Consider the following 25,576-nt stretch of genomic DNA (forward strand, 5'->3'; position numbering starts at 1 on the left):
TGCTGCTATCATTATATACTTTATTACACTGTGACTTTACTATTATTATTATCATCTCACATGTGCCTTTGAGTGAATCTATTCTATTTTTCTGCTTCAATATTTCTTCTTATTGTGTTTTTTTTTGTGTGTGTGTGTATTTTGTGTACTATACCGGACTTCTATGACAACTTAATTTCCCCTTGGGGATGAATAAAGTTATCTAGCTAGCTAGCTACGCTATGCTAACTTCCTACTTGTTTCGTGGTAATAACGTCACATTCTCATCTATTCCATGATCAGCTGTATTACTTTTCTGGGTGTCATCCTCGACAGCACTCTGTCTTTTACATCACATATCAATAACATAACCCGGTCAGCATATTTTCACCTTCGTAATATCAACCGCCTCCGCCCCTCCCTCACCCCTCACACCGCCGCCATACTCATTCACAGTCTTGTCACCTCCCGTCTCGACTACTGTAACTCCCTTCTGTTCGGTCTTCCCCAAAAAACACTTCATAAACTTCAACTGGTTCAGAATGCAGCAGCTCGGGTCATTACAAGAACTGCCTCCACCCATCACATTACCCCTGTTCTGCAGCAGCTCCACTGGCTCCCCGTCACCTACCGCATCCACTACAAAATCCTGCTGTTCACTTACAAGGCCATCCATCACCTCGCTCCTCCCTACCTTTCTGATCTCCTCCATGTCTCCATACCAGTCCGTTCCCTCACATCCTCGTCCTCCATCCACCTCATCGTCCCCCCAGCCCGCCTTGTTACCATGGGGAGCAGAGCTTTCAGCTGCTCTGCTCCTCATCTCCCCCCAGACCTCCGTAACTCTGATTCTATACAACTGTTCAAATCCAAACTCAAAACACATCTGTTTAAACTGGCATCCTCATTGTAATATTTCACACTGCTATTATTATTGTTTTATGCATCCTTTAATTTATGAGTGTATTTATTGATTTGTTTTACTCTTGTGTTTTATCCTGTAAGGTGACCTTGAGTGTCTAGAAAGGCGCCAACAAATAAAATGTATTATTATTATTATTATTATTATTATTATTTTCCACAGAAGAGTCCAGTGTTAAAAAATATCTCAACTAGTTTGCCACAAAATGATTCCAAGTTATGTATTTTTCCAGTTTAGTCCTTATGAATGTCTGTCTGCAAACTTCTTCATTTATAAAATCAAATTTAAGTCCGACGTCCATGTGACCAGCCAAAACGCATGCGCTCCTTTTCTTTGCGGCCTGATAACAGGCTGTCATTCATGCCAATCATAAATGTAGCCAATCACTGGGCGGTAACGCAAACCCTTCCTGCGGAATCTTCTTTGTTGGTGTTCGACGGCTTCATCTTCCGGTCGGCGCACCAAGGATCGAAATTGGGAATTGAAATTTTAAAATTTGAACGATTCTGGGAGAATCGGAAAGTAAGTTCTGGTTCCAGTCAATGCCCAACCCTGCTGAGGGTTCAGCTTTAAGTCTGGTTTCAATCCTGGAAACAGTCCAGAATTCAGCTTTCCCAAAGACCAGATCAGACCCAGAGTTTTAGACTTTATGTGGTCCATTCTGTGTTTAGTGGTGGGTCCTCAGATGAGGGCTGGGACCCAAGCTAAACCAGTTCTACATCAGGACCATTGAGCACCGTTCACACCCAGCGACTGTGAACCTGATTCTCTGAACTGGTTTCCAGATTTGGGGTGATTCTGAATTTCCTTGGTCAGTCCCAGTTTCTTACTTGTCCTTCGGCCGTTTAAATAATAAGACCAAGTTCTGGAAGTTCTGAACTCCGGTGACATGTTTACAACAACTAGCTAGTTGCTAGTCGGAGGCTAGTGCACTGTAGAGGTCCAAGTGGCCCAATAGTCGGCTTTGTTTGCCTCATAGACTCATAAGACTATATAACTATATAAATACAGACCATTTACCATTTTTAATTTAGGACAGTTTAAACAGGATTAACATGATGAAAGGGTTAATGTATTCAGCCTGATCACCACTGAGCGAAGTGTTTAACATGTTGGAGCAGACCAGGAACTGGATCGGATCTGATGAACCGGTATCTTTGTGTCCTTCATGTCTGTGATCAGATCCAGGCATTTGTGAAGATGTGGTTGGCGAGGAGGAAATATCGAGCTCGGCTGAGTTTCTTCAGACGTAACGTGAGTCACGCTTAGCTATCAGCTGCTGGCCTTTCTAAACCACAGCTTGCAGTCTGCCAATCAGAGTGCAGGATCTGCTGTTTCTATGGTAACAGTTTATGGTAACAATGGTTATAGGTGGGTGCTGTTATCAAGATCCAGGCCTTCTTCAGAGCCAGCAGAGCGAGACACGAGTACAGGATGCTAGGTGAGTCCTTGAGGCCGCAGCATCACTTTGTGACCTCGTCACATTGTTAATAAGCCCCTCCTCCTCCTCTGTCCTAGTGCACTCAGACACGCCCCCCCTGTCTGTGGTCAGGAAGTTCCTTCACCTGCTTGACCTGGGTGATGGTGACATCAGAGAGGAGGCGGAGCTTCTACGTCTGAGGGAGGAGGTGGTGAGGAACATTCGCTTCAACCGACAACTGGAGGCAGACCTGGACCTGATGGACCTGAAGATTGGTCTCCTGGTCCGGAACAGAGCCACTCTGCAGGTATGACCCAACGCAACAGAGACCTCCACCTACAGCTGAATCAGTGTTACCTCCGGTTCCAGAGTTTAAAGAACAGGACCTTAAAATCGGCTCTGCTGAACCATGTAATCATGATCTACCCAGATAAAGGTCTCTACAAGAACCTGGATCTAGCGTCATCGACACAGGAACAGATCTGCGAGTCTGATCCAGTTTTCTGAGGTTTGTGTCCCATCTGTTCCTGAACAGGAAGTTGTTTCTCACTGTAAGAAGCTGACCAAGAAGAACAAGGAGCAGCTGTCGGACATGATGGACGTGGAGAGAAGTAAAGGACTGAAGGCTCTGAGCAGAGAGAGGAGGGAGAGGCTGGAGGCCTACCAGCACCTGTTCTACCTGCTGCAGGTGAGACGTACACCATGTCTACCTGCTGCAGGTGAGACGTACACCATGTCTACCTGCTGCAGGTGAGACGCACACCATGTCTACCTGCTGCAGGTGTGTAGTGATGCTGTGTGTGTGTGTTTGTCAGACGCAGCCTTCCTACCTGGCTCAGGTGATCTTCCTGATGCCTCAGAGTCGCTCCACCTCCTTCATGGAGATGTTGGTGTTCAGTCTTTTTAACTACGCCTCCGACAGCAGGGACGCTTTCCTGCTGCTGCAGCTGTTTACTGAGGCTCTACGACATGAGATCAGGTAACAGTGATGTCACTTCCTGCCTATGATGTCACTTCCTGTTTGTGATTTCACCTGAACACACCTGTGTGTTTTCTCTGGTCAGAGTGAAGGTGGAGCAGCCTCGGGACGTGGTCACAGGGAATCCCACCATCATCAAGATGCTGGTGAACTTCTACCGTCATGCTCGCGGTCAGAACACCCTGAGGGAGTCTCTGGGTCCAGCTCTGCAGGACGTCCTGCAGGACCGGACCCTCAGCATCAGGACTGACCCTGTGGAGGTCTACAAGACCTGGATAAACCAGACTGAGACCCAAACTGGACACAAGAGGTTGGACCACGACCACCTTTAACATGTTCAGCTGAAAACTCTTGACTCACCTGATACACCTGTCCCTCCCACCTGTCTGTCTCCACCTGTCTGTCTCCACTTGTCTGTCTCCACTTGTCTGTCTCCACCTGTCCCTCCCACCTGTCTGTCTCTACCTGTCTGTCTCCACTTGTCTGTCTCCACCTGTCTGTCTCCACTTGTCTGTCTCCACCTGTCCCTCCCACCTGTCTGTCTCCACCTGTCTGTCTCCACCTGTCCCTCCCACCTGTCTGTCTCCACCTGTCCCTCCCACCTGTCTGTCTCCACCTGTCCCTCCCACCTGTCTGTCTCCAACCTGTCCCTCCCACCTGTCTGTCTCCACCTGACCCTCCCACCTGTCTGTCTCCACCTCTCTCTCCCACCTGTCTGTCTCCACCTGTCCCTCCCACCTGTCTGTCTCCAACCTGTCCCTCCCACCTGTCTGTCTCCACCTGACCCTCCCACCTGTCTGTCTCCACCTGACCCTCCCACCTGTCTGTCTCCACCTCTCTCTCCCACCTGTCTGTCTCCACCTCTCTCTCCCACCTGTCCCTCCCGCCTGTCTGTCTCCACCTGACCCTCCCACCTGTCTGTCTCCACCTGTCCCTCCCACCTGTCTGTCTCCACCTGTCTGTCCCCACCTGTCCCTCCCACCTGTCTGTCTCCACCTGTCCCTCCCACCTGTCTGTCTCCAACCTGTCCCTCCCACCTGTCTGTCTCCACCTGACCCTCCCACCTGTCTGTCTCCACCTCTCTCTCCCACCTGTCCCTCCCGCCTGTCTGTCTCCACCTGACCCTCCCACCTGTCTGTCTCCACCTGACCCTCCCACCTGTCTGTCTCCACCTGTCCCTCCCGCCTGTCTGTCTCCACCTGACCCTCCCACCTGTCTGTCTCCACCTGTCTTTCTCCACCTCTCTCTCCCACCTGTCCCTCCCGCCTGTCTGTCTCCACCTGACCCTCCCACCTGTCTGTCTCCACCTGTCTCTCCCACCTGTCTGTCTCCACCTGACCCTCCCACCTGTCTGTCTCCAACTCTCTCTCCCACCTGTCTGTCTCCACCTCTCTCCCACCTGTCCCTCCCGCCTGTCTGTCTCCACCTGTCCCTCCCACCTGTCTGTCTCCACCTGTCCCTCCCACCGGTCTGTCTCCACCTGACCCTCCCACCTGTCTGTCTCCACCTCTCTCTCCCACCTGTCTGTCTCCACCTGACCCTCCCACCTGTCTGTCTCCAACTCTCTCTCCCACCTGTCCCTCCCACCTGTCTGTCTCCACCTCTCTCCCACCTGTCCCTCCCACCTGTCTGTCTCCACCTGACCCTCCCACCTGTCTGTCTCCAACTCTCTCTCCCACCTGTCCCTCCCACCTGTCTGTCTCCACCTCTCTCCCACCTGTCCCTCCCACCTGTCTGTCTCCACCTCTCTCTCCCACCTGTCCCTCCCACCTGTCTGTCTCCACCTGTCCCTCCCGCCTGTCTGTCTCCACCTCTCTCTCCCACCTGTCTGTCTCCACCTGTCTGTCTCCAACTCTTTCTCCCACCTGTCTGTCTCCACCTGTCTGTCTCCACCTCTCTCTCCCCCCTGTCTGTCTCCACCTCTCTCTCCCACCTGTCTGTCTCCACCTGTCCCTCCCACCTGTCTGTCTCCACCTCTCTCTCCCACCTGTCCCTCCCACCTGTCTGTCTCCATCTGTCCCTCCCATCTGTCTGTCTCCACCTCTCTCTCCCACCTGTCTGTCTCCACCTGTCCCTCCCACCTGTCTGTCTCCACCTCTCTCTCCCACCTGTCTGTCTCCACCTGTCCCTCCCACCTGTCTGTCTCCACCTCTCTCTCCCACCTGTCTGTCTCTACCTGTTCTTCTATGCAGTTCCCTTCCCTACGAGGTGTCTCCTGAAGACGCTCTGTCTCACCCTGAAGTTCAGAGACGGATTGATATTGCCATCATAAACCTGAAGAACCTGACGAACCGTGTTCTCAAAGCCATCACCTCCAATCTCCAGAAACTCCCGTAGGTGTCCACCGATCCAGCAAGTCCTGCAGGTCTGCAGGGCATCCCGCAGGGTAGTGAAAGCTAGTAAATGAACAACCTAAAATTGAGGTTAAAAGGTAACAAAGACAGTTTGACTTGGAGGTAAATTTTTCCTCATCCCTGAAAACGTGTGAGCAGGACCTGGGCCGGCATCGATGGCCTCGATTGGTTCCGTGTCTGATCGGTGGTGCGCATGCGTGGTGTCAGAACACCAGTATGTTGAAACTAGCAAGCCACACTGGAAAAATGTACGTTTTCTTTGGCTCGATGACCCAGCATTAGAGACGGGGCTAAGCTGGTCATAAAGTGTGCAGAAAGGCAAGACGGTTTATTTGTACAGGACAATTCAAAGTATTTTACATAAAACAAAGACATTACAGATATTAGAAATAGTAAAAGGCATCAACGCAGAATCACAATAAAATAATAAATTACATTAAAATGATTAAAAGCAACATAAGTAAAAAAAAAAAAAAAAAGTTAACATGCAGATTTCATGCATGAGAAAAGAAATGTTTTTAACCTGGATTTAAAAATGTCTACATTTGGTGAAAGTTTAATCTCCACTGGCAGTTTGTTCCATTTGTTTGCAGCATAACAGCTAAATGCTGCTTCTCCATGTTTAGTCTGGACTCTGGTCTGGACCCTGGTTTGGACTAGTTGACCAGAGTCTTTGGATCTAAGAGCTCTGCTAGGTTTATATTCTCTGAACATATAACAGATGTATTCTGGGCCTAAACCGTTCTGGGATGTAAACAAGCAGAAGGGTTTTAAAATCTATTCTGTGACTGGAAACCAGTATAAACTAGAAACCAGTATAAACTAGAAACCAGTGTAAAGATTTTAAACTGGTGTGATGTGTTCAGATCTCTTAGTCCTGGTTAAAACTCTAGCAGCAGCGTTTTGGATGAGCTGCAGATGTTTAATGTTCTTTTTAGGAAGTCCTGTTAAAAGACCATTACAGTAATCCAGCCTACTGGAGATGGATCATGGATGAGTTTCTCTTGGTCTTTCTGGGAGACTAAACTTTTAATTCTGTTGAAAAACCATACGTGTGACCTGGAACGGTGTCATGGCGATCATATCACACCGAGCGTCCAGCATTCACCAGCAACGGCACAGAGGGGTGGAGCTACGCAGACACGTTCAGCTGAGTCCCGCCGTCACACCTCAGGGCCAGCAAGGATCACCTGCACCGGTTCTCTGGTGCCTGAACACCGCAGCCAAGCATCACTCAGGCTGTACTGTTGGAATGACAACAGGGCCATGTTCCACAACATGTTTATTGCATTTTGTTTATATCAGGGATGCCCAAGTTCGGCCCTCGAGATCTATGATCCTGCAGCGTTTAGATGCAGCCCTTCTCCAACACACTTAAGTCAGATGTCATCTGCATGTCATTCAGCTCTGCAGAGGCCTGGTAACGAGCCAGTCATCTGATCCAGGTGTGTTGGAGAAGGGTTGCATCTAAACGTTGTAAGATGGTAGATCTCGAGGGCCGAACTTGGGCACCCCTGGTTTATATCCTAAAAAAACCAAATGTCCCAAGTCTTCTTGAACCAGGTTTGGAATTTTTGTGGTGTGTGATGTCTTCATCAAGACAGCAAGTAATGCCCCGTTAACACCACAACGCGGAGACAGTAAAACGTAAAAGTTTTGTTGTGTTCTGGCCTCTTGTTTCCACGCTAACAGAGTTTTGGGTGGATAACACAAAGATTTGACAACGGGCTCCTGAGTGAAATTTTCTGACAAGGCAAGTCCTGTCAGTGTAAACAGGAAATGGAATCTGGCAGTGATGACTTGTTTCATGTCATCTCATGCACTCAGACCCTGACTAACCCACAAAAAACACAACAACAGCAATGGCTGACCTGCGTTTCGTGTGTGTGTCGCTGCATCTTTTCTTTGATTTGATTTATTGAAGCAGAACCTGGTTCTGGTGGAACATTTATGCCTCAGCAAAGATGCAGATGCTCCAGATAAGGAGCAGTTGCTTTTTTTCCCCTCAAAAACACAAAGGAAAAAAATGAGCTTTTTAGATGGAAATGTGTAAACAGACCCTGTTTACATGTTCTGGGTGAGGGGTGGGACGACATCATCACCCCTCCCCCGAATAGGCCGCTGCCAGAGGTCGTGTTGGTAGTAAGAAATAGCAACGCTGGTCCAGTGATGGGCGGCTGTGGTTCTGTTAGTGGGTTGTTCTAATTCCTTTGTTTTTGTGTGGTAGATATGGTCTCCGTTACACGGCCAAAGTGCTGAGGGACGCCCTGAAGACAAAGTTTCCTGCAGCCAGCGAGGACGAGCTCTACAAGGTGAACCAGAACTCAGAGGGAACTGGTCTGCTTTATTCCCACTAATTGTCAGTGTGGCATCTTTGTTGTTGTTTATGTGAGCTCTGGGAGAAGTAAACGAAGGATAAACAGTAGTTCAGGTCCAGCTGCCTGTCTGCTGATGGTGAACAGGTCTTGGAGAACTCTGGAGAACCTCAGCTGTTCTCTAGGGAACACATTTCTTCTTGCTATGATCCTGTTGTCCTGAGGTTTTAATGGAATATTTAATGTTTCTCCATTTCTACTCCATGTTTTCTTTGGTCCTGGTTCTGTGATGCTTCTGGACTTGTTCAGATGGAAACAAGGTTTCTGGATCCAACAGGGGTTCCAGAGTCCATGATGCTACTGTGCTGTCTGCAGATTGTCGGGAACCTGGTTTATTACCGCTACATGAACCCAGCCATCGTGGCTCCAGATGGCTTCGATGTGGTGGACCGCTCTGCTAGCTCTGCCCTGCAGCCTGAGCAGCGCCACATCCTGGGCTCCATAGCACGCATGCTTCAGCATGCCGCCGCCAACAAGCACTTCCACGGGGATGGATACCACGTTCAAGCCCTGAACCAGTACATCAGCCAGACGCACAGCAAGTTCAGGTGGGCGCACCTGGAACAGCACTTTGAGCTGCAAACAGCCTGATATTTCTTCTGGAATCAGAAAGGGACCTGATGTTTCAGGATGTTCTGTCTTTCAGGAGGTTCCTGGTGTCTGTCTGTGATGTGCCAGAACCAGAGGACCGGTTCAGCATGGACGAGTACTCAGAGCTGCTGATCGTCAACAGACCTGTGATCTACATCTCTGTCAGTGAGCTGCTCAACACACACAAGGTGAGGCGGTACGACCTGGACCTGGACCTGGACCTGGACTCTGACAGCTGGTTTAACAAGTCTGTCCCTTTGTGTCTCCTCAGTTGTTATTGGAGCACCAGGAGGTTTTGTGTGAAGACCCATCAGACCCCCTTCGACTGATACTGCAGGACCTGGGTCCAGTTCCAACCCTGCAGGAGCTCACTGGTACTACAGATAATACTACGGCTGGTACTATAGATAATACTATTAACAGACAATAACACTACTGTGTGTGTATATATGAACTGTTCACTCCTTCGTGCCGTCTATTATAATTTATGATAATAACACCTCGTCGGGCATTTTCCCGCTTATACCAGGGTCACTTACAAAAGAAATATTAAATAAATTATTATTACGTTAATGTTGTTTTTTTACCGTCAAAATCGTACGTTTTTCACAAGAAGCGGCTGAGTGGACTGTTTCGTTGTGACACGTTGCCGAGGTAACCGGCTCTGACACAGAACCTGCAGCTCGGTGGGTCAGCTGTTATATTACATGACACACACATTTCAGTGGGCGGGTGCAACTCAGTAATTTATAGCAATAAGGCTACTTGGCCGGAACTTCTTTCATAGGTGTCCATTATCACTTTGTAATGGACACCCTCCACCCAATCAGAATCGAGTATTCACCCAGACCATGGTATATATATATATATATATATATATATATATATATATATATATATATATATAAAAAAAAAAACCTTCAGTTATATGAATAAAATGCAGTAAATTGTGGTTTACAAACACTAAATCAGGGTTTCCAACCTGCGACTCTGGACCTTCTACAATGTCTCTAAATACGTGGCTAAAATATTTTTAAATCTATCTTTCTTGTCATTACGTTGGAAACCAGGGACTTTTTTACTTTACATAATTTTCCACAAATATCTACGTCCCTTAGAAGAAAGTCTGTTTATCCTCTTTTTATAAAGGTTTTGTTTTTCTTTATTTTAGGTCGGGGCGGCAGTGGCTCAGGCGGTAGAGCAGGTCGTCCAATGATCGGAAGGTCGGCGGTTCGATTCCCGCTCCCGCAGTCATCTGTCGTTGTGTCCTTGGGCAAGACACTTAACCCTCCTTGCCTCCAGTGTTGGCATCGCTGGTGTATGAATGTGTGGATGAATGTTTGGTGATGGTCGGAGAGGCCGTAGGCGCAGACTGGCAGCCACGTTTCCGTCAGCTTGCCCCAGGGCAGCTGTGGCTACACACGTAGCTTACCATCACCAGGTATGAGTGAGGAGTGGATGAATAATGGATTCACACAATGTAAAGCGCTTTGGGTGCCTTGAAAAGCGCTATATAAATCTAATCCATTATTATTATTATTATTATTAAACCTAAACATGGAAATAAAAATGGTTCTTCAAAAATAACAAACATCCTATGGTGGCTCTTCATTAAAATATATATTAAGTTTCCTTTTTGAAAAGTCTGGTAACATCTGCGTCTCTAAAGTAGTTTTATTTAGCTGGCTGAGGGAAAAATGGCTCTTTGGATTGGAAAGGTTGCAGACCCCTGCACTAAACACATAAACAGGTTTAGCAGCAGTTTTCTCTTTAAACAGCAACAGATAAAATATTTCTTCATATATAAAATCACATATTTATGAGAAAGAAGGATGAAATGTTCAGGATTTACTAACTAAAAGGTAAAAAATCAGCAGGATGGATTTAAAGCTGTGAAGCTGCTTCCTTCTAAACACAGAAGGAACAATATGTGATGAATATCAGCATCAGGTGAACAGACAGAAAGCAGGATTAGGGGTCGTGGCGACTCATTGGCTGCAGTCCCCGTATGGCCCGGTCGTGGGGGGCGGCCTCTCCTGGCCTGTCTTGCCTAGGGGGACCTCCCGGGGAGCAGAGGTGCCTAATGCCACCAGGGGCTCAACATCCAGAGGGAAGTTCGCTTCCCTCTGGATTTACATCCCCAGACCCCCCTTCTTCCCCGCTCTCTCTCTCTGTTTCTCCCACACACACACATGTAGGGGCTTGGGAGGCATGTATGCTAGAGGCTGTCATTTTTTCAGGGATTTCTGCGGGATTCCCATGGGATAGGAGTCAATGTTACTATTAATCACGTGATTGGGACAGAACAGGAAAAAAAGTTAACGGGAGCGGGAACCCAAAAAAAAATAAAAGACAGCCGCTGCCATTTTGTAGTTTTTGCTCAATAAACTTACACTGTAACCGAGTATAAAAAAGAACTACACTACCCAGAAGCCAACACTGCTTCCCTGCCAGAATTGAAATAAGAAAAGGAATGGAGTTAGCAAACACCCACGGAGAAACTGATGTGGCAAAAAACGATTTACAACACAAAATAGAAGTAATGACGTGTCTGTTAGGTTGGCAGATCTGGTAGAAAAGGCGGACATATTACTGAACTTCACGACGCTTTTTAACACACTGTATGCCGCTTGTAAAACGTTTAGTTAATGACATGTAGAAATGAGTAAAATGCAACTTTATATGTTCTGTTTGGGTTTTTTAACTTTGGTAGACATGCTGTGAACCATGTACTGTTTTAATGTTGTTCCCCCTTTATTTTAGAATTGTAATTGACCTCTAAAAAAAAAGCTAGAAACACTTAGCAGCTGGTCTAAAAAAGAAGGGTGAGAACATTTAATCAAATTCAGTGTATTGCCTAAAGTCTAAATAAATTTTAAAAAATGGGAGCGGGAGTAATTTTATCGGGATTGGAACGGGACAAGATTTTTTTCTGTGGGAGTGGGATGGGACAGCAGTAATAATACACTCCCATGTCATCCTCTAAGGCCTGCCATGCGGGGTGGAGTGGAGGGGGCCATTCAGTGGTCTCCTTGGATGCACCCCGTGGCGACTCACCTCTTTTTTAATTGCACTTAGACACCAAAACACAAGAAACACAACACACAACTTCTGGGGGGCGTGTCATGCGGTGCATGTCGGGCGGGGCCACTTAGGTGATATCGCTCCCCGAACTACGCGGTCACTGCCCCTCAATTTTAATTGCAAACAACACACACTACATAAACAGTCAGGAGCGGGGAGGGAGAGGGTAATGGGGACCTCTCACACCCGTTTCCACTGGGTGTGGCGGGTGGGGGGGGGTTGCCGCAGGGGCCGGGACCTGGATTGAGCTGTTGGCTCTAGGGGGTGCCCAGTCTGCCTGCAAAAAAAAACTGCTTTCTTTTGAAAACGCCCCACTGAATCTGCTCCAGTGAAAGTCTCCAGTGATGTTATGGTGGCTGCAGACTCTGGTCGCTTTGCAGGTCTGGTTTTACTGGATTTAACGCCTGCTTTCGATATAGACCACAGTATACTGGTAAATCGACTTGGATCAGAGATGGGTTTTCCGGATCGGTCCTCCAGTGGTTTTCCTCTTAAATAAAAGGGAGAACTTTTAATGTTGTTATCAACAACGTCATGTCTGATGTGTCCAGCCTGTCTTGTGGAGTTCCACAGGGTTCTGTTCTTGGTCCCATTTTGTTTTTGTTGTACCTGAGGCCTCTTGGTCAGCTGATTTGTGGTTTTAAGCAGGTGTCCCATCACTTTTACGTTGATGATGTTCACTTGTTTTGTTCCTTCAGTGACTCAGAGTTTCATGTTTTATCTGCTGCTGGAATGGATTACATAAAGATAAATTCAAGAAACAGAAACTCTGATTATTGCTCCCGATATAAAGATCCCCCTGATCAGAAACCATCTTGGTGCTCTGGCCTCGCTGAATCAGGATCAGATGTCTAACGAGTGTCCAGATTAAACGAGGATGTTTAATCCTCGGTGCTGTGCAGGTGCTGGATCAGCAGGTTCACCTTTTACCATCCATGAATGAGGTGAAGGTGAATCATGAACAGGTTCTGAAATCCAGATCAGAGCAGCTTCTCTAGCCAGGGGATAGAAAGGATTTATGTGCAGGGGCGGGTCTAGAAAAACATGTTTGGGGTGTATGATGTGTGGAGGGTCCAGGCTGCGTAGATAACAGCAGTCATGATTTCCCAGGTCCAGCTGGACCCCTGTTTATTAGAAGGTTTAAAAATATCTGTACTGTTTGGTAACAGAAGGATAAAAGCAGCTCGGTCAGAACACAGAGAGCTGCTTTCTAAAAGGTTTCTAAGTAGAGTTAACATACCCTGTGAGCCACAGCGTGCCCCCAAACATAGGGTAAACAATTCCAAACCCATTAAGTTAGCTTTATTAAATGTTAGGTCATTAGCAGGGAAAACATTTTAATTAATGATTTTATAACTGAGCACAACCTTGATTTTATGTTTCTAACAGAAACCTGGTTAAACCAAGATAACAACACAGCCGCTCTGATAGAGTCAACCCCTCCCAACTTTAGTTTTATCAGTGAGGTCAGACTGAGCAGGAGAGGAGGAGCAGTTTTATTTAATGAATCATTTCACTGTAAGCAGTTATCTCTTAGAAGTTTTACTTCTTTTGAATACGTGGCTCTTCAGTTGAAAGCTTATTATAAAATAATATCGCTAAATTTCTATAGACCACCAGGGCACTGTGCAGAATTTTATAAAGAGTTTAGTGACCTGCTGCTACAACCTGTTTGGATTTTGACTGTGTAATTATTGTTGGTGATTTTAACATCCATGTAGACAACCCTCAGGACAAAGCCACTAAAGACCTGAGTCACAGTCTGGACAACGTTGGGCTGACTCAGCATATAACAGAGCCCACACACATTAAAGGACACACTCTAGACTTACTGGAAACGATTCTGACAGACTACATCTCTCGGCTGGCCTGGGAACACCTCGGGATCCCTCTGGATGAGCTGGTGAATGTGGCCGGGAGAGGGAAGTCTGGGTTTCCCTGCTTAGACAGCTGCCCCCGCAACCCGACTCCGAATAAGCGGCAGAAAATGGATGGATGGACTCTAGACTTACTGGTGTGGAAGGGTTTGGACGTTTCCATTGTTACTGTGTGTGATGTGGGCCTGTCTGATCATTACTGTGTTTTCTTTGAGATACGATTTCTGTTCACACTAACGTGTCAATGGAGGTGATCACAGAACGTGTATAACTGAAAACAGGAGTGGGAAGTTTTCAGTAGAGTTTACAGGATTTTGATCCAGGATATAAGCTTAGGACCAAACTTAAATATCTCTAAAGATTTTAAAAGATAAGCAGACTCCACCCGATCGAATGCTTTCTCAACGCTAAGTGAAATTATTACCTCACAATTTTCGTTGGTGGATGGAGATGGCCAATATAAAATGTTACACGGGCGTCTGATATTAAAAAAATAAAAGCTGGCTTTTACAAATCCTGTCTGATCAGGGGATACAGTTGTTGTATTATCTTCTCGTTCCAGTACCTTAGCAATGTCAGGAGAGATACAGCGATAGGAACTGCAACTACGTAGACGACATAGATGGGCGGCAGTGTATTTGAGGTGAGAGACTCTTCAAACACTGACAGTAATAAGAGGGAAAGCTGATCTGAGATTTTTTTCTGGAGGTCTTCTGGAAAGCCATCCATGCTGGGTGCTTTCCCACTTTGCATGTGTCTGATTGCTGATGTTATTTTTGCAACTGTAAGATCTGTCTCCAGCTCACTGAAATCAGCACTGACGGAAGGAATCTGTAGGGATTGGAAGAACTGGTTCAGCTCATCTTAACCAGCACATGAGTCAGAACTCAACAGTATTTTGTACAAATCTCTAAAACAAATCTCTATATTGTCAGTCTGTCGCCCACCATTGACATCTTTTATTTTTGGCATTGTTTTTTTTTGTTGATTTTTGGCATAGCTGGTGTGCAAGTTCATAAGAGGTAGTTCTTGTTTTGGATAGAAGATATTCAGCCCGCTGAGAGAAAATCAAATTCTGCTTTTAGTAAAGTGCAGTTTTTAATAAGCTCTACTGACATCTGCTGTATAAGTAGTCCACATTTAGAATTTCTTTGGTTGGCAGTGCGAGACATTCGTTATTCCTTTTAGTTATTTCTGGCACAGCATGAAGTTGTCATACCCCTGAGATAGGCCTTTATAAAGTTCTAAATGATTGAAGATTACATTTCTAGAGTTCGATTAATTTCTAGAAATAATTTGAGATGAAGTATGTTTAGAATATTCCTTGTCTGAGAACAGTAAACCATGAAGGCACCACTGACTATATGAAGATTGTGTGCTGGGGATGAGGGTTTTCATAGAGTGGTCCATGATCTGAGATTCTCCTATAATCACACGCTGTTATTAGGTGTAGGATTTTTTTTTTATCCATAAATAAGTCGTGAATACGTGAAAATGTTTTTGGACTAAAGAGCAGAAAGAATACATCCTAGAAGGATTACAGAAGTGCCATATGTCAACCATTCATAGTTTTCAAGCAGTAAATTAATGGACTGAGCAGTCTTTGACAGGGATGCTCTCCCAGGAGAACCCTGATCCACTGAGGAGAGTTCGTAGTTTGCGTCTCCGGCAATTATAAGATTATATATTTCCATATTTGGCATTTCTGAAAATAAACTGTTAAAGTATATGTAGTCATCCCAGTTTGTTGCATAAAAACAAACTACTATTACTAGTAGTGTGTATAGTGTCCCAATTATAATCACATAGTGCCCAGCTTAGTTTGTATGTACACTACATCAAGAATCAAGAGTCTTTACTGTCATTGTGCAAGGCACAACAAAAAAATTTTTCAGAAGTTCTCGGCTTAAAAGGCACACTGTAACACACGAAGATAAAAGTATGGAAAGGCAAAAGGCAATATACCTTTAGATAAATATATATATAAAAGAGTAAAAGGAATAAAATGGAATAACAGTGCAAATCAAACAAGTATATAAAGTGTTTAAAGTGACTGGCATGAAAGTGATCCACATATTGCAGCATATTGTCCTAAAGTGCAGTCTGAGTGTGTCTGCCTGTCTGCAGGAGTTTAGTGTTCAGTCTATGGATGGGGGATGGGGGGTGGGGGGAGATGGGGTGATGGATTTCACAGCTCTGGGGATGTGTTTCAGTCTGTTGGTGTGGGCTTTGATGTTTCTGTATCTCTTTCCAGAGGGAAGAGGTACAAACAGTTTGTGTCCTGGGTGGGTGGGTCTGCAGCTATACAACTGGCCCTTCTCTGGACCCGGCTGTCGTATATTGAGTCCAGGAGCGGGAGAGGACTCCCTACAATCCCCTGTGCTGTTTTCACCACCCGGGCCAAGACCTTCCTGTCGTGTGCAGTGTAGCTCCCGTACCACACTGTTGCACACAGACAGAGAATGCTCTCTATGGTGGCTCTGTAGAAGTTTGTCAGAAGCTGAGAGGAGAGTCCAGTCCTTTTGAGCTTCCTGAGGAAGAAGAGCCTTTGTTTGGCCCTCTTCACCAGGTGCGATGTGTGTGCGGACCAAGTGAGGTCAGATGTAATGTGGATGCCCAGGAACTTGATGTTGTCCACCCGCTCCACCTCCTCCCCATGGATGAGGACAGGGGTGTGTTCCATCTTCCTGGATCTCCTAAAGTCCACAATGACCTCCTTGGTCTTGCTGGTGTTCAGAACAAGGTTGTTGTCTGAACACCATCCTGTCAGGTGCTGGATCTCCGCTCTGTAGAGGGTCTCATTGTTGTCCGATATGAGACCCACCACGGTGGTGTCATCTGCAAACTTCAGAACCATGTTTGTGGGATGAATAGCAAAACAGTCATGTGTGAATAGGGTGAAGAGGGCCGGGCTAAGCACACATCCCTGCGGTGTGCCTGTGCTCAGGAACCGTGTGGATGATGTGCAGTCCCCAGTCCTCACCACCTGAGGCCTATTAGTGAGGAAGTCCCTGATCCAGAAGCATAGGGGGTTGGACAGTCCGAGGTTGTGGAGTTTCAGTGTCAGCTTGTCAGGGATCACCGTGTTGAAAGCCGAACTGAAGTCCACAAATAACATCCTGACGTAGGTGTTAGGATGCTCCAGGTGGGTCAGAGCCGTGTGCAGTGCCAGTGAGACTGCATCCTCTGTCGATCGGTTCTCCCTGTAGGCGAACTGATATCTGTCCAGAGTAGCAGGAATGACGTCCTTGATGTGACTTAAGACGATCCTCTCAAAGCACTTCATGATTACTGGTGTGAGAGCGACCGGGCGGTAGTCATTGAGGCAGGTGACAACAGATTTTTTCGGCACAGGCACAATGATAGAGGACTTGAGGCACACAGGAACTGAAGCAAACTGCAAGGACATGTTGAAAATGTCCAGAAAAACTCCAGCCAGCTGCTGTGCACACAGCTTCAGAACCCGACCTGATACCTTGTCTGGTCCTGCTGCTTTGCTAGTGCTGATCCTCCTCAGGGTGGAGCTTACCTGGTGTTGCTGCAGGACGAGAGGCTGCTCCTCACGCTGTGGAAGATAAACAGTCTCTCTGCTGCCAGGTGTGTCGAAGCGTGCAAAGAAACAGTTTAAGGTGTCAGGTAGGGTGGGGTCATGGCTGATCTGCTGGTTGCTATTCCTGTAGTCTGTTAAGGTTTTGATGCCTCTCCACATTTCACATGGGTTGTTGTCAGTGAAATGCTCCTCAATGCGCTGTCTGTACCTGTGTTTGGCCTGCTGGATGCATGACTTCTTCAGTTCTGACCGGGTCCTGCTGTAGGCCAGCCTGTCACCTGACCTGTAGGCTGCATCCCGAGCTTTGAGCAGAGACCGCACTGTGCTGTCACACCATGGTTTCTGGTTTGGAAACACCTTGATGGACTTTGTGGGTAGAACAGCATCAGTGCAGAACTGCACGTAGTCCAGGACAGATGATGTGTAGGCCTCCAGGTCTGAGTCATCTTTAAACACTTCCCAGTCAGTGAGTTCAAAACAGTCCTGTAGTGCTGAAGAAGCCTCCTCAGTCCATACTTGAACTGTTCTGGTGGTTGGTTTTGTCCTGTAGATCAGAGGTTTATATGTTGGAATCAGCCTCACAGAGATGTGGTCTGACATGCCCAGGTGAGGAGCTGCTGCCGCCTTGTATGCTCCTGGGATGTTGCAATAAACCTGATCCAGTATGTTATTGTCTCTGGTGGGAAAGTGTATGAACTTCTTGAATTCTGGAAGCACTGCTTTGAGTTCCACGTGATTGAAGTCTCCAGCCACAATCACAGCTGCCTCGGGGTTGGAGTTCATCTGCCTGGTGATCAAACAGTAGAGCTCCTCTAGTGCTAGCTTAGCGTTAGCTCGCGGTGGAACGTAAACAGCTATGATCAAAATGGAGCACAACTCTCTCACCGTCTTGAATGGCCTGCATTTCACAGCCAGATATTCCAGGTCGGTGTGCAGTGCGTTCCGATGGTGTGTGTGGCTGTACACCAGGAGTTATGGATGTAGAGCTCGAGCCCTCCACCTCTGCTTTTAACCGAGGCTGCAGTCCTGTCTGCTCGGAACAAAGAGCGCACCGCTAGCTCCACCGCGGTGTTGGGTGTATTGCAGTCCAGCCAGGTTTCCGTAATGATGGCCACACAGCTGTCCATCCTCCGTGAGACGATCCTCAGCCGAATCTCGTCGATTTTGTTGGCTAGTGATCGAGCATTTGTCAGGAAGAGACTGGGAAGAGCTGGTCGGTGTGGGTCGGCAAACCGTACGTTAATACTAATTACACGGCTATATCTGCCTTTAGCTGCTTCAGCTGCATCATGACTATTTGAAATTTAACTGGATGGTTAAGAGTTTACATTCCAGCTCACAAAGTTTACTGGACAACCACTAGTCCAGACTAGACTCAGAACACACCCCTGAGGAGCAGCAGTATTGAGGACGATGGTGGAGGATGTGGAGGTGCCCATCCTGACATGCTGGGGTCTGTTAGTCAGGAAGCCCTTGATCCATAGAGAAAAGTTCCAGGTTTCAGTGACTGCTTTGTTTGGGGCTAATGGGGTTAGATGCCGAGCCAAAGTCAATAAACAGCATCCTGGCGTATGTTTGGGGGCTTTCAATGTGGCTGCGAGCATTGTGAAAGGCGATGGAGATGGCATCATCTGTAGATCTGTTGGACCTAAAGGCAAAGTGGAGTTGGTGAAAGCCGGGTGGGATATGGGGCTTCACATGCTGTAACACCAGTCTCTCCATGCATTTCATGATCGGCGGGGTCAGGGCCACAGGCCGGTAATCATTCAACCCTGTGATGGCAAAGGATTTGTGGATCATGTTGGCATTTTTCAGGCAGGTGGGTTAAAGATGTTAGTGAATACTGCAGCAACCTGATGAGCACATGATTTCAGGACCCTCCCTGGTACTCCATCTGATCCTGGTGCTTTGCTTTTGTCAGTGCCACGCAGGACTGGCAGTACCTGATGTTGTTGGACGGTGGGGGGCTGTTCATGCTCTGATGGTGTCAGCTGTATGTCCTCCGCCTGTCTGCTGTCCTCTTCAAAGTAGGTAAAAAAAAAGTCGTTGAACTGGTCTGGAAAGAAGTGTTGGTAGGAGGGAGGATGTTGTGGCACTGTTTGTAGTCTAATGTTCTGGATGCCTCTTCACATGGAGCAAGGGTTGCTTTCCTTAAAATCTGCCTCTATCTGCCTTCTGTACTTTGTTTTAGCAGCCTTGGTGCCTCTGTTCAGGTTCATTCTAGGCTTCCTTTAGGCCTCCCTGTCTCTTGGCTTCAGCGCTAAATTCCTGGAGTAGTGCTTTGATGGTTTTTGGTTGGGTAATATTTTACCTGTTGTTACATTTTCCATGCAGAAACTGATTTAACGGATGCGTGTGCGCCACAGTTTCATTCCAACCTCCATGGCATGTCAATCTACACCGGGATAGTGTCAGGTGTGGAGCACCTGCGACTGCAGTCCACCAAGCTGGATCTGCAGATCCCAAGATCACAGGAGAATCTTGTGATTCTCCACTTCCAGGATAAACGTATCGTCATCCAAGATGAAAAAGAACTGACCCCCTGAACGGTTAAAAACGTAATTGTACATGGTTCAACAGCACAAATCTGCATGGGGGCTTTTATTTTGAAAATTACTGGAAGCTTTTACACTGCTCCCGTGTCTGATTTCCTGTCTGCCCCTATCTGAACTGCTAAGTTTGACGCAGTAGCGACAAGGTGCTACTGGGATACCTCTGACGCACCATGGCGCCCGGTGGGAATTAAACCGTTGACTAAAACGGCCGCAAATAGCTGCAGTGGCTGTGGCAAAGTCGTGACACAGTGCACATGCACCTGGTGGAAACTAGGAGTAAGACAGCACAGAAGATGTCTGGAGCTCAATGTCTGGGTCCTCAAAAAGTGTCCATACAGTGTCCTAAAACAGTCCTCCAAGGATAGCGTGGCCTCCTCAGTCCAGCACTGCACTGGCTTGTACTGTAGCCTAGACCTGCAGATGAGGGACTTGTACTGTAGCCTAGACCTGCAGATGAGGGACTTGTACGGTGGCCTAGACCTGCAGATTTTGGACTTGTACTGTAGCCTAGACCTGCAGATGAGGGACTTGTAGTGTGGATTAGACCTGCAGATGAGGGAAAGCTGGTGTCAAGAACAGGGTAAGATGGTGTGAGTGTCCAAGGTGAGGGGAGGGGTGAGCTTTGTAGGTTCCAGAAATGTTGTAGACCTGGTCCAATGTTCGGCCCTTCTTTGTTGTCCACATTCTTGTAAAAACGTGGGGAGCACAGTCTTTAAGTTGGTGTGGTAGTCTCCAGCCAAAATGAAAAGACCCTCTGGGTGTTTGTTCTGCTGCTTGCTGATGCTATCATGCAGCCGACTCATAGCTATATTAGCATTAGCCCGCGGGTGGATATACACAGCAGCTACAAACTCTTGACTAATTTTCCTGGGCAGATCAAATGATCTGCATTTAGCAGCAAAAATTTCAGGTGTCTCTCAGTAACAGCAGCGTCCCTGCACCAACTGTTATTAATAAAGACACACACATCCCGTCCTCTCGCCTTAGCTGCTAGGTCCAGGATGTTCTCATGCAGCCAGGTCTCCATTATCACCACAATGCAGTTGCCTATACGATTGTTAATGTCTCATTGTTTAATCTCGTCCATCTTGTTAACCAGGTGTAATTTGTCTGATTACTGGCCTGAACTCAAAAAATAATTAGACTGCCCCACAAGTTTAAATTGGACCTTTGGTCGTTGCTATGGTAACATCACTAAGTCCTATAAAGCGGTATGCAGACCGTCCCTTGGGAAATCTGATCAGTGTGATCCATCTCTTTCCTGCATACAAGGCTGTAGTTAAAGTACTGAAACCAGTTGCCAGGAAACAGATGTGGTCTGACCAAAGCAAAGAACAACTGAGACCGCTTTTACACAACTGGGACATTGTCCTGCAGTCAGGACGGAGATGAACTCAGACACTTTTACATCATATATCCGATGTTGTGAGGATACTGTGTCTGAATCAAAGACTGAAAATGTTTCCGAGTAATAAATCCTGGGTTTCCAAACAACTGAAAATCTGTCTCAATGAAAAAAGGGCTGCTCTCTGCTCTGGTGATTGAATTATTACAAGAAAAAAGACCATTCCAGGCCAACAAAAAGGCCAGGGGAGTATATTTAAGGCAAAAATTGAGTACAAGAAGAGAAGAGCAAATATTTTAGTGGTGATGTCAAATAGGCTTGTGATGGTCTGAATGGGTAAAACCAAGAGAAAAAGCCATCATCATGTAAGCTACCATCAGATTTTGTGGATGAGCTGAAAAGATTTTTCTGTGGATTTGATATTGTGGATGATGAACTGGGATGCTGAGGTCTATAAAAATCCGCCCAAAGAATCATGAGTGGTAATCATAGAGGAATTTGTTGGGAAGTCTTTCTAGACTGAAACCAAGTAAGGCCACTGGTCCAGATGGCCTGAAAGCTTGTCGTCCTAAAACCTGTTCTCCTCAACTGAAGGGTGTTTTTTTTCAAGGCTGTTCAACCTCATCCTGCTAGCTGGAGTACCCAGAACCTAGAAATCCTCAATAAGAAGGCCCATAGAGTGGCTGTAGCTCAGGAGGAAGAGCAGTCGTCTTCCAACCAGAAGGTCACTAGATTGATTCCAGGCTTCCACTCACTACGTGTCGAAGTGTCCTTGGGCAAGACACTTAACCCCTTGTTGCCTCCTGATGTGCCTATCGGGGTGTGAATATGTGTGTGTGAATGGGTGAATGTGATATGTAATGTAGAGCAATTTGAGGGGTCAAACTGTCTGGAAAAGTACAAGTCCATTTACCATGCTAAAAAAACTAGAAGCAGGCAAGCCTGAAGACAGGAACGATGACGACCGCTACAGGAACAGAGACTACCGCTACAGGAATAGAAACTACCGCTACAGGAACAGAGACTACCGCTACAGGAATAGAAACTACCGCTACAGGAATAGAAACTACCGCTACAGGAATAGAAACTACCGCTACAGGAACAGAGACTACCGCTACAGGAATAGAAACTACCGCTACAGGAATAGAAACTACCGCTACAGGAATAGAGACTACCGCTACAGGAACAGAAACTACCGCTACAGGAACAGAGACTACCGCTACAGGAACAGAAACTACCGCTACAGGAACGGAGACTACCGCTACAGGAACAGAGACTACCGCTACAGGAACAGAAACTACCGCTACAGGAATAGAAACTACCGCTACAGGAATAGAAACTACTGCTACAGCCATTTGGCAAAATAAATGATTCCGATTCAGAAAGGATAAAGAGGAAAGCACAGAGAATGCTGGCAGGTAGCGATCCTGACCTTCTGTCAGTTTGAGCTCCTGGACTCAACAAAGTGACCAATCCGGAGACGTCTACTGCACTTTTACTACTTCGTTTACATTTGTAGTGTTCTAGACGTATTTTCTCTTTTTTGTATTTGTGTTTTTATTGCAGTTCTGTATCTTAGGGGTTGCATGTAGGTTGCGATGGTGAGCCGGAAAATATTTTTCTTGTTTTTATGTTTTATGTTAAGCACTTTGAATTGTCTTGTACTTGAAATGTGCTATACAAATAAATTTGCCTTGCCTATTCTGCTCCTCCTTCTCTACCCACTGCTCCTCCTACCCGCTGCTTCTCCTTCTCTATTCGCTGCTCCTCCTACCAGCTGCTCCTCCTTGTCTACCAGCTGCTCCTCCTACCCGCTGCTCCTCGTCCAGCTGTCGCTGCTGCTCCTGCTTCTGTCTGGTCAGACTACAGCTGTACTGTATGTGGCAACTGGCTCATTCCTGCTGTAATGGGATCAGCGTGGACCAGTGTTGGAACTGGTCTGCAGGTTTGAACTGTCTCACTCTGCTTCCTTTTCAGGAGAGACTTCTCTAGCAGGAGATCCAGGATCTGAGTCCAGTAAGATGGAAGTTTCTCTGACTCTCACCAACAGGTTTGACATCTTCAGCGAGTCTGATGGCAAACCAGACACCAGAGGACTGCTGCTCAGGTAACTTGGTCTGTTAGCTCTTGGGCTCACCTGCTCAGGTTGTTCATTGATCTTTTTTTTCTTTCAGCACTAAACAGCTGATCATCGACATTATCAGGACTCAGTCAGGTGACTCTCTGAGTGACATCCTGAGAACAAAGACCTTACCTGACCAGGTGAGGTACACTTTGCAAGGAAGGTGCCAGACTGTTGGAGGGTCTCTGACCTGACCCTATGACCTGAACTCCTTCAACAGGAAGTGTGCCATGATTGGCTGATGCAGCGTCGGGCCCAGCAAGATTCTCGAACACCTGAGAAGATGAAGAGGAACCAGTCTCTAGTTGCCAATGGCAACCTGAGTCTGGAGGAGAAGAAAAGAAAGGTGCTGCGGAGTCTTCGTCGTCTGGAGGCTCTTGAGGTCCTGAGACCGCCTCAGACTGAGAACCAGATCCTGCAAATGATCTCCAAGGTGAGTCTGGTTCACTTTACAGGTGGAGCTTTGCTTATGACGCACAGGTGAGCTGGTCACATGTCCCTGTAAACCAGCACTGCTCAGAACCTTCTGATTCCAGAGTCTTCAGAACTTCAGGTGAAGCTCACTGGATGTGTCTCTTCATCAGGACATTCGGCAGCAGCGACTGCACCGTCAGCGCCGGGGGGCGGAGCTTCAGAAGCTCCGTCAGACTCTCAGCCGCCTCCAAGAGAAGAGCAGCTTCCACAGCGAACAGGTGGACTACTACAGACATTACATCACTTCCTGTCTAGACAACCTGACCACCAACAGGTACGCCCCACACACACCAACAGGTATGCCACACACATACCAACAAGTTCTTCACTGATTGGTTTGTGTTGCAGTAAATCGACCAATAAGAAGACAGCAGACAGTAAAGGGAAGAAGAGACCTCCCACTTTGAGCTACAGCGCCACCCGGCTGCAGGAGAAGGGAGTTCTGTTGGAGATCGAAGACCTGCCAAGCACACAGTAAGAACACAGAAACCAACAGCCACCGCAGGAACAGCGTGATCACATGGCAACGTGTCACTTCCTGTTTCAGGTTCAAAAACGTCATCTTCGACATCCTTCCTGGACCAGAGAAAGGAACTTTCAACATAAAAGCTCGATTCCTTGGAGTCGAGATGGAGGAGTTCCTGCTCAAATACCAGGTACACAGCAGGCCAGAAACTAACCCGAACCAGGCCAGAAACTAACCCGAGCCAGGCCAGAAACTGAACCGAGCCAGGCCAGAAAGCGTTCCGAGCCAGGCCAGAAAGCGTTCCGAGCCAGGCCAGAAACTGAACCGAGCCAGGCCAGAAACTGACCCGAGCCAGGCTAGAAAGCGTTCCGAGCCAGGCCAGAAACTGACCCGAGCCAGGCCAGAAACTGAACCGAGCCAGGCCAGAAAGCGTTCCGAGCCAGGCCAGAAAGCGTTCCGAGCCAGGCCAGAAACTGACCCGAGCCAGGCTAGAAAGCGTTCCGAGCCAGGCCAGAAACTGACCCGAGCCAGGCCAGAAACTGACCCGAGCCAGGCCAGAAACTGAACCGAGCCAGGCCAGAAAGCGTTCCGAGCCAGGCCAGAAAGCGTTCCGAGCCAGGCCAGAAACTGACCCGAGCCAGGCTAGAAAGCGTTCCGAGCCAGGCCAGAAACTGACCCGAGCCAGGCCAGAAACTGAACCGAGCCAGGCCAGAAGGCGTTCCGAGCAAGGCCAGAAACTGATCCGAGCAAGGCCAGAAACTGATCCGAGCCAGGCTAGAAAGCGTTCCAAGCCAGGCCAGAAAGCGTTCCGAGCCAGGCCAGAAAGTGTTCGAAACGGGACCGATTTTGATATTAAAACCAGGGACAAACTAAGCTACTAGGTCAAAATCCAATCGCGTGTGTGTGTGTTTGGCAGGACTTGCTACAGCTGCAGTACGAGGGTGTGGCAGTGATGAAGATGTTCGATAAGGCAAAGGTCAACGTTAATCTGCTCATCTTCCTCCTCAATAAGAAGTTCTTCAAGCAATGAACCGACGACTGTTCTGGCTTCTCATTCCGACTGTTGTCATCTGTTTCTATTCAGCTCAATATACATCAGAGTGAAGCATCATCTTACACTCCTATCTCTGTATCTCTTTGTTTTCAGCAGAAGAAAAAAACTTCAGATTACTTTTATTTGACATAAAAACACTGCTGCTATCATGTGGTCTACTTTATGTCTCACCATAGACTGGGCCATCCGTCTCATTCTGTCCTCTTTGGTTTGTAGTAAGTGAGACATCTTCCTTTAAGCACGTCTTTGGGACTTCTACTCTGTTCTTGTATCAGTAAAAATTGAACAGTGTGTCACATCTATTTATACACCTATCTTTACTTGTTTCTGATCTCACTATATTATGCATGTTTTTAAACACTAAGGGAGGCGTCTTCCTTCCTTCCATCTGTGCACTTTATAATAAAACTTAGATCTGTTTTGATTGGT

At 47.1% G+C, this 25,576-nt stretch overlaps 1 protein-coding gene across 2 annotated transcripts in view; it reads left to right on the plus strand.

Moving 5' to 3' along the window:
- The window catches only part of iqgap3 (IQ motif containing GTPase activating protein 3), a 43,637-nt gene extending 18,061 nt beyond the window's left edge, over window positions 1-25,576 (plus strand). Inside the window, exons 21-38 of one of the 2 annotated variants that reach the window (XM_041987709.1) lie at window positions 2,084-2,155; window positions 2,273-2,342; window positions 2,420-2,628; window positions 2,857-3,009; window positions 3,137-3,300; window positions 3,386-3,610; window positions 5,493-5,633; window positions 7,882-7,966; window positions 8,345-8,577; window positions 8,676-8,808; window positions 8,892-9,018; window positions 23,009-23,138; window positions 23,206-23,293; window positions 23,374-23,586; window positions 23,738-23,901; window positions 23,976-24,101; window positions 24,175-24,283; window positions 25,010-25,576. In XM_041987709.1, the coding sequence (XP_041843643.1) occupies window positions 2,084-2,155; window positions 2,273-2,342; window positions 2,420-2,628; window positions 2,857-3,009; window positions 3,137-3,300; window positions 3,386-3,610; window positions 5,493-5,633; window positions 7,882-7,966; window positions 8,345-8,577; window positions 8,676-8,808; window positions 8,892-9,018; window positions 23,009-23,138; window positions 23,206-23,293; window positions 23,374-23,586; window positions 23,738-23,901; window positions 23,976-24,101; window positions 24,175-24,283; window positions 25,010-25,123 (2,556 nt within the window). In that variant the 3' untranslated portion in view covers window positions 25,124-25,576. The remainder of the gene's footprint in view (window positions 1-2,083; window positions 2,156-2,272; window positions 2,343-2,419; window positions 2,629-2,856; window positions 3,010-3,136; window positions 3,301-3,385; window positions 3,611-5,492; window positions 5,634-7,881; window positions 7,967-8,344; window positions 8,578-8,675; window positions 8,809-8,891; window positions 9,019-23,008; window positions 23,139-23,205; window positions 23,294-23,373; window positions 23,587-23,737; window positions 23,902-23,975; window positions 24,102-24,174; window positions 24,284-25,009) is intronic. The other variant, XM_041987710.1, reaches the window with a different exon arrangement.

This window comes from Melanotaenia boesemani, chromosome 6, assembly GCF_017639745.1.
Source record: "Melanotaenia boesemani isolate fMelBoe1 chromosome 6, fMelBoe1.pri, whole genome shotgun sequence".
NCBI lineage: Eukaryota > Metazoa > Chordata > Actinopteri > Atheriniformes > Melanotaeniidae > Melanotaenia > Melanotaenia boesemani.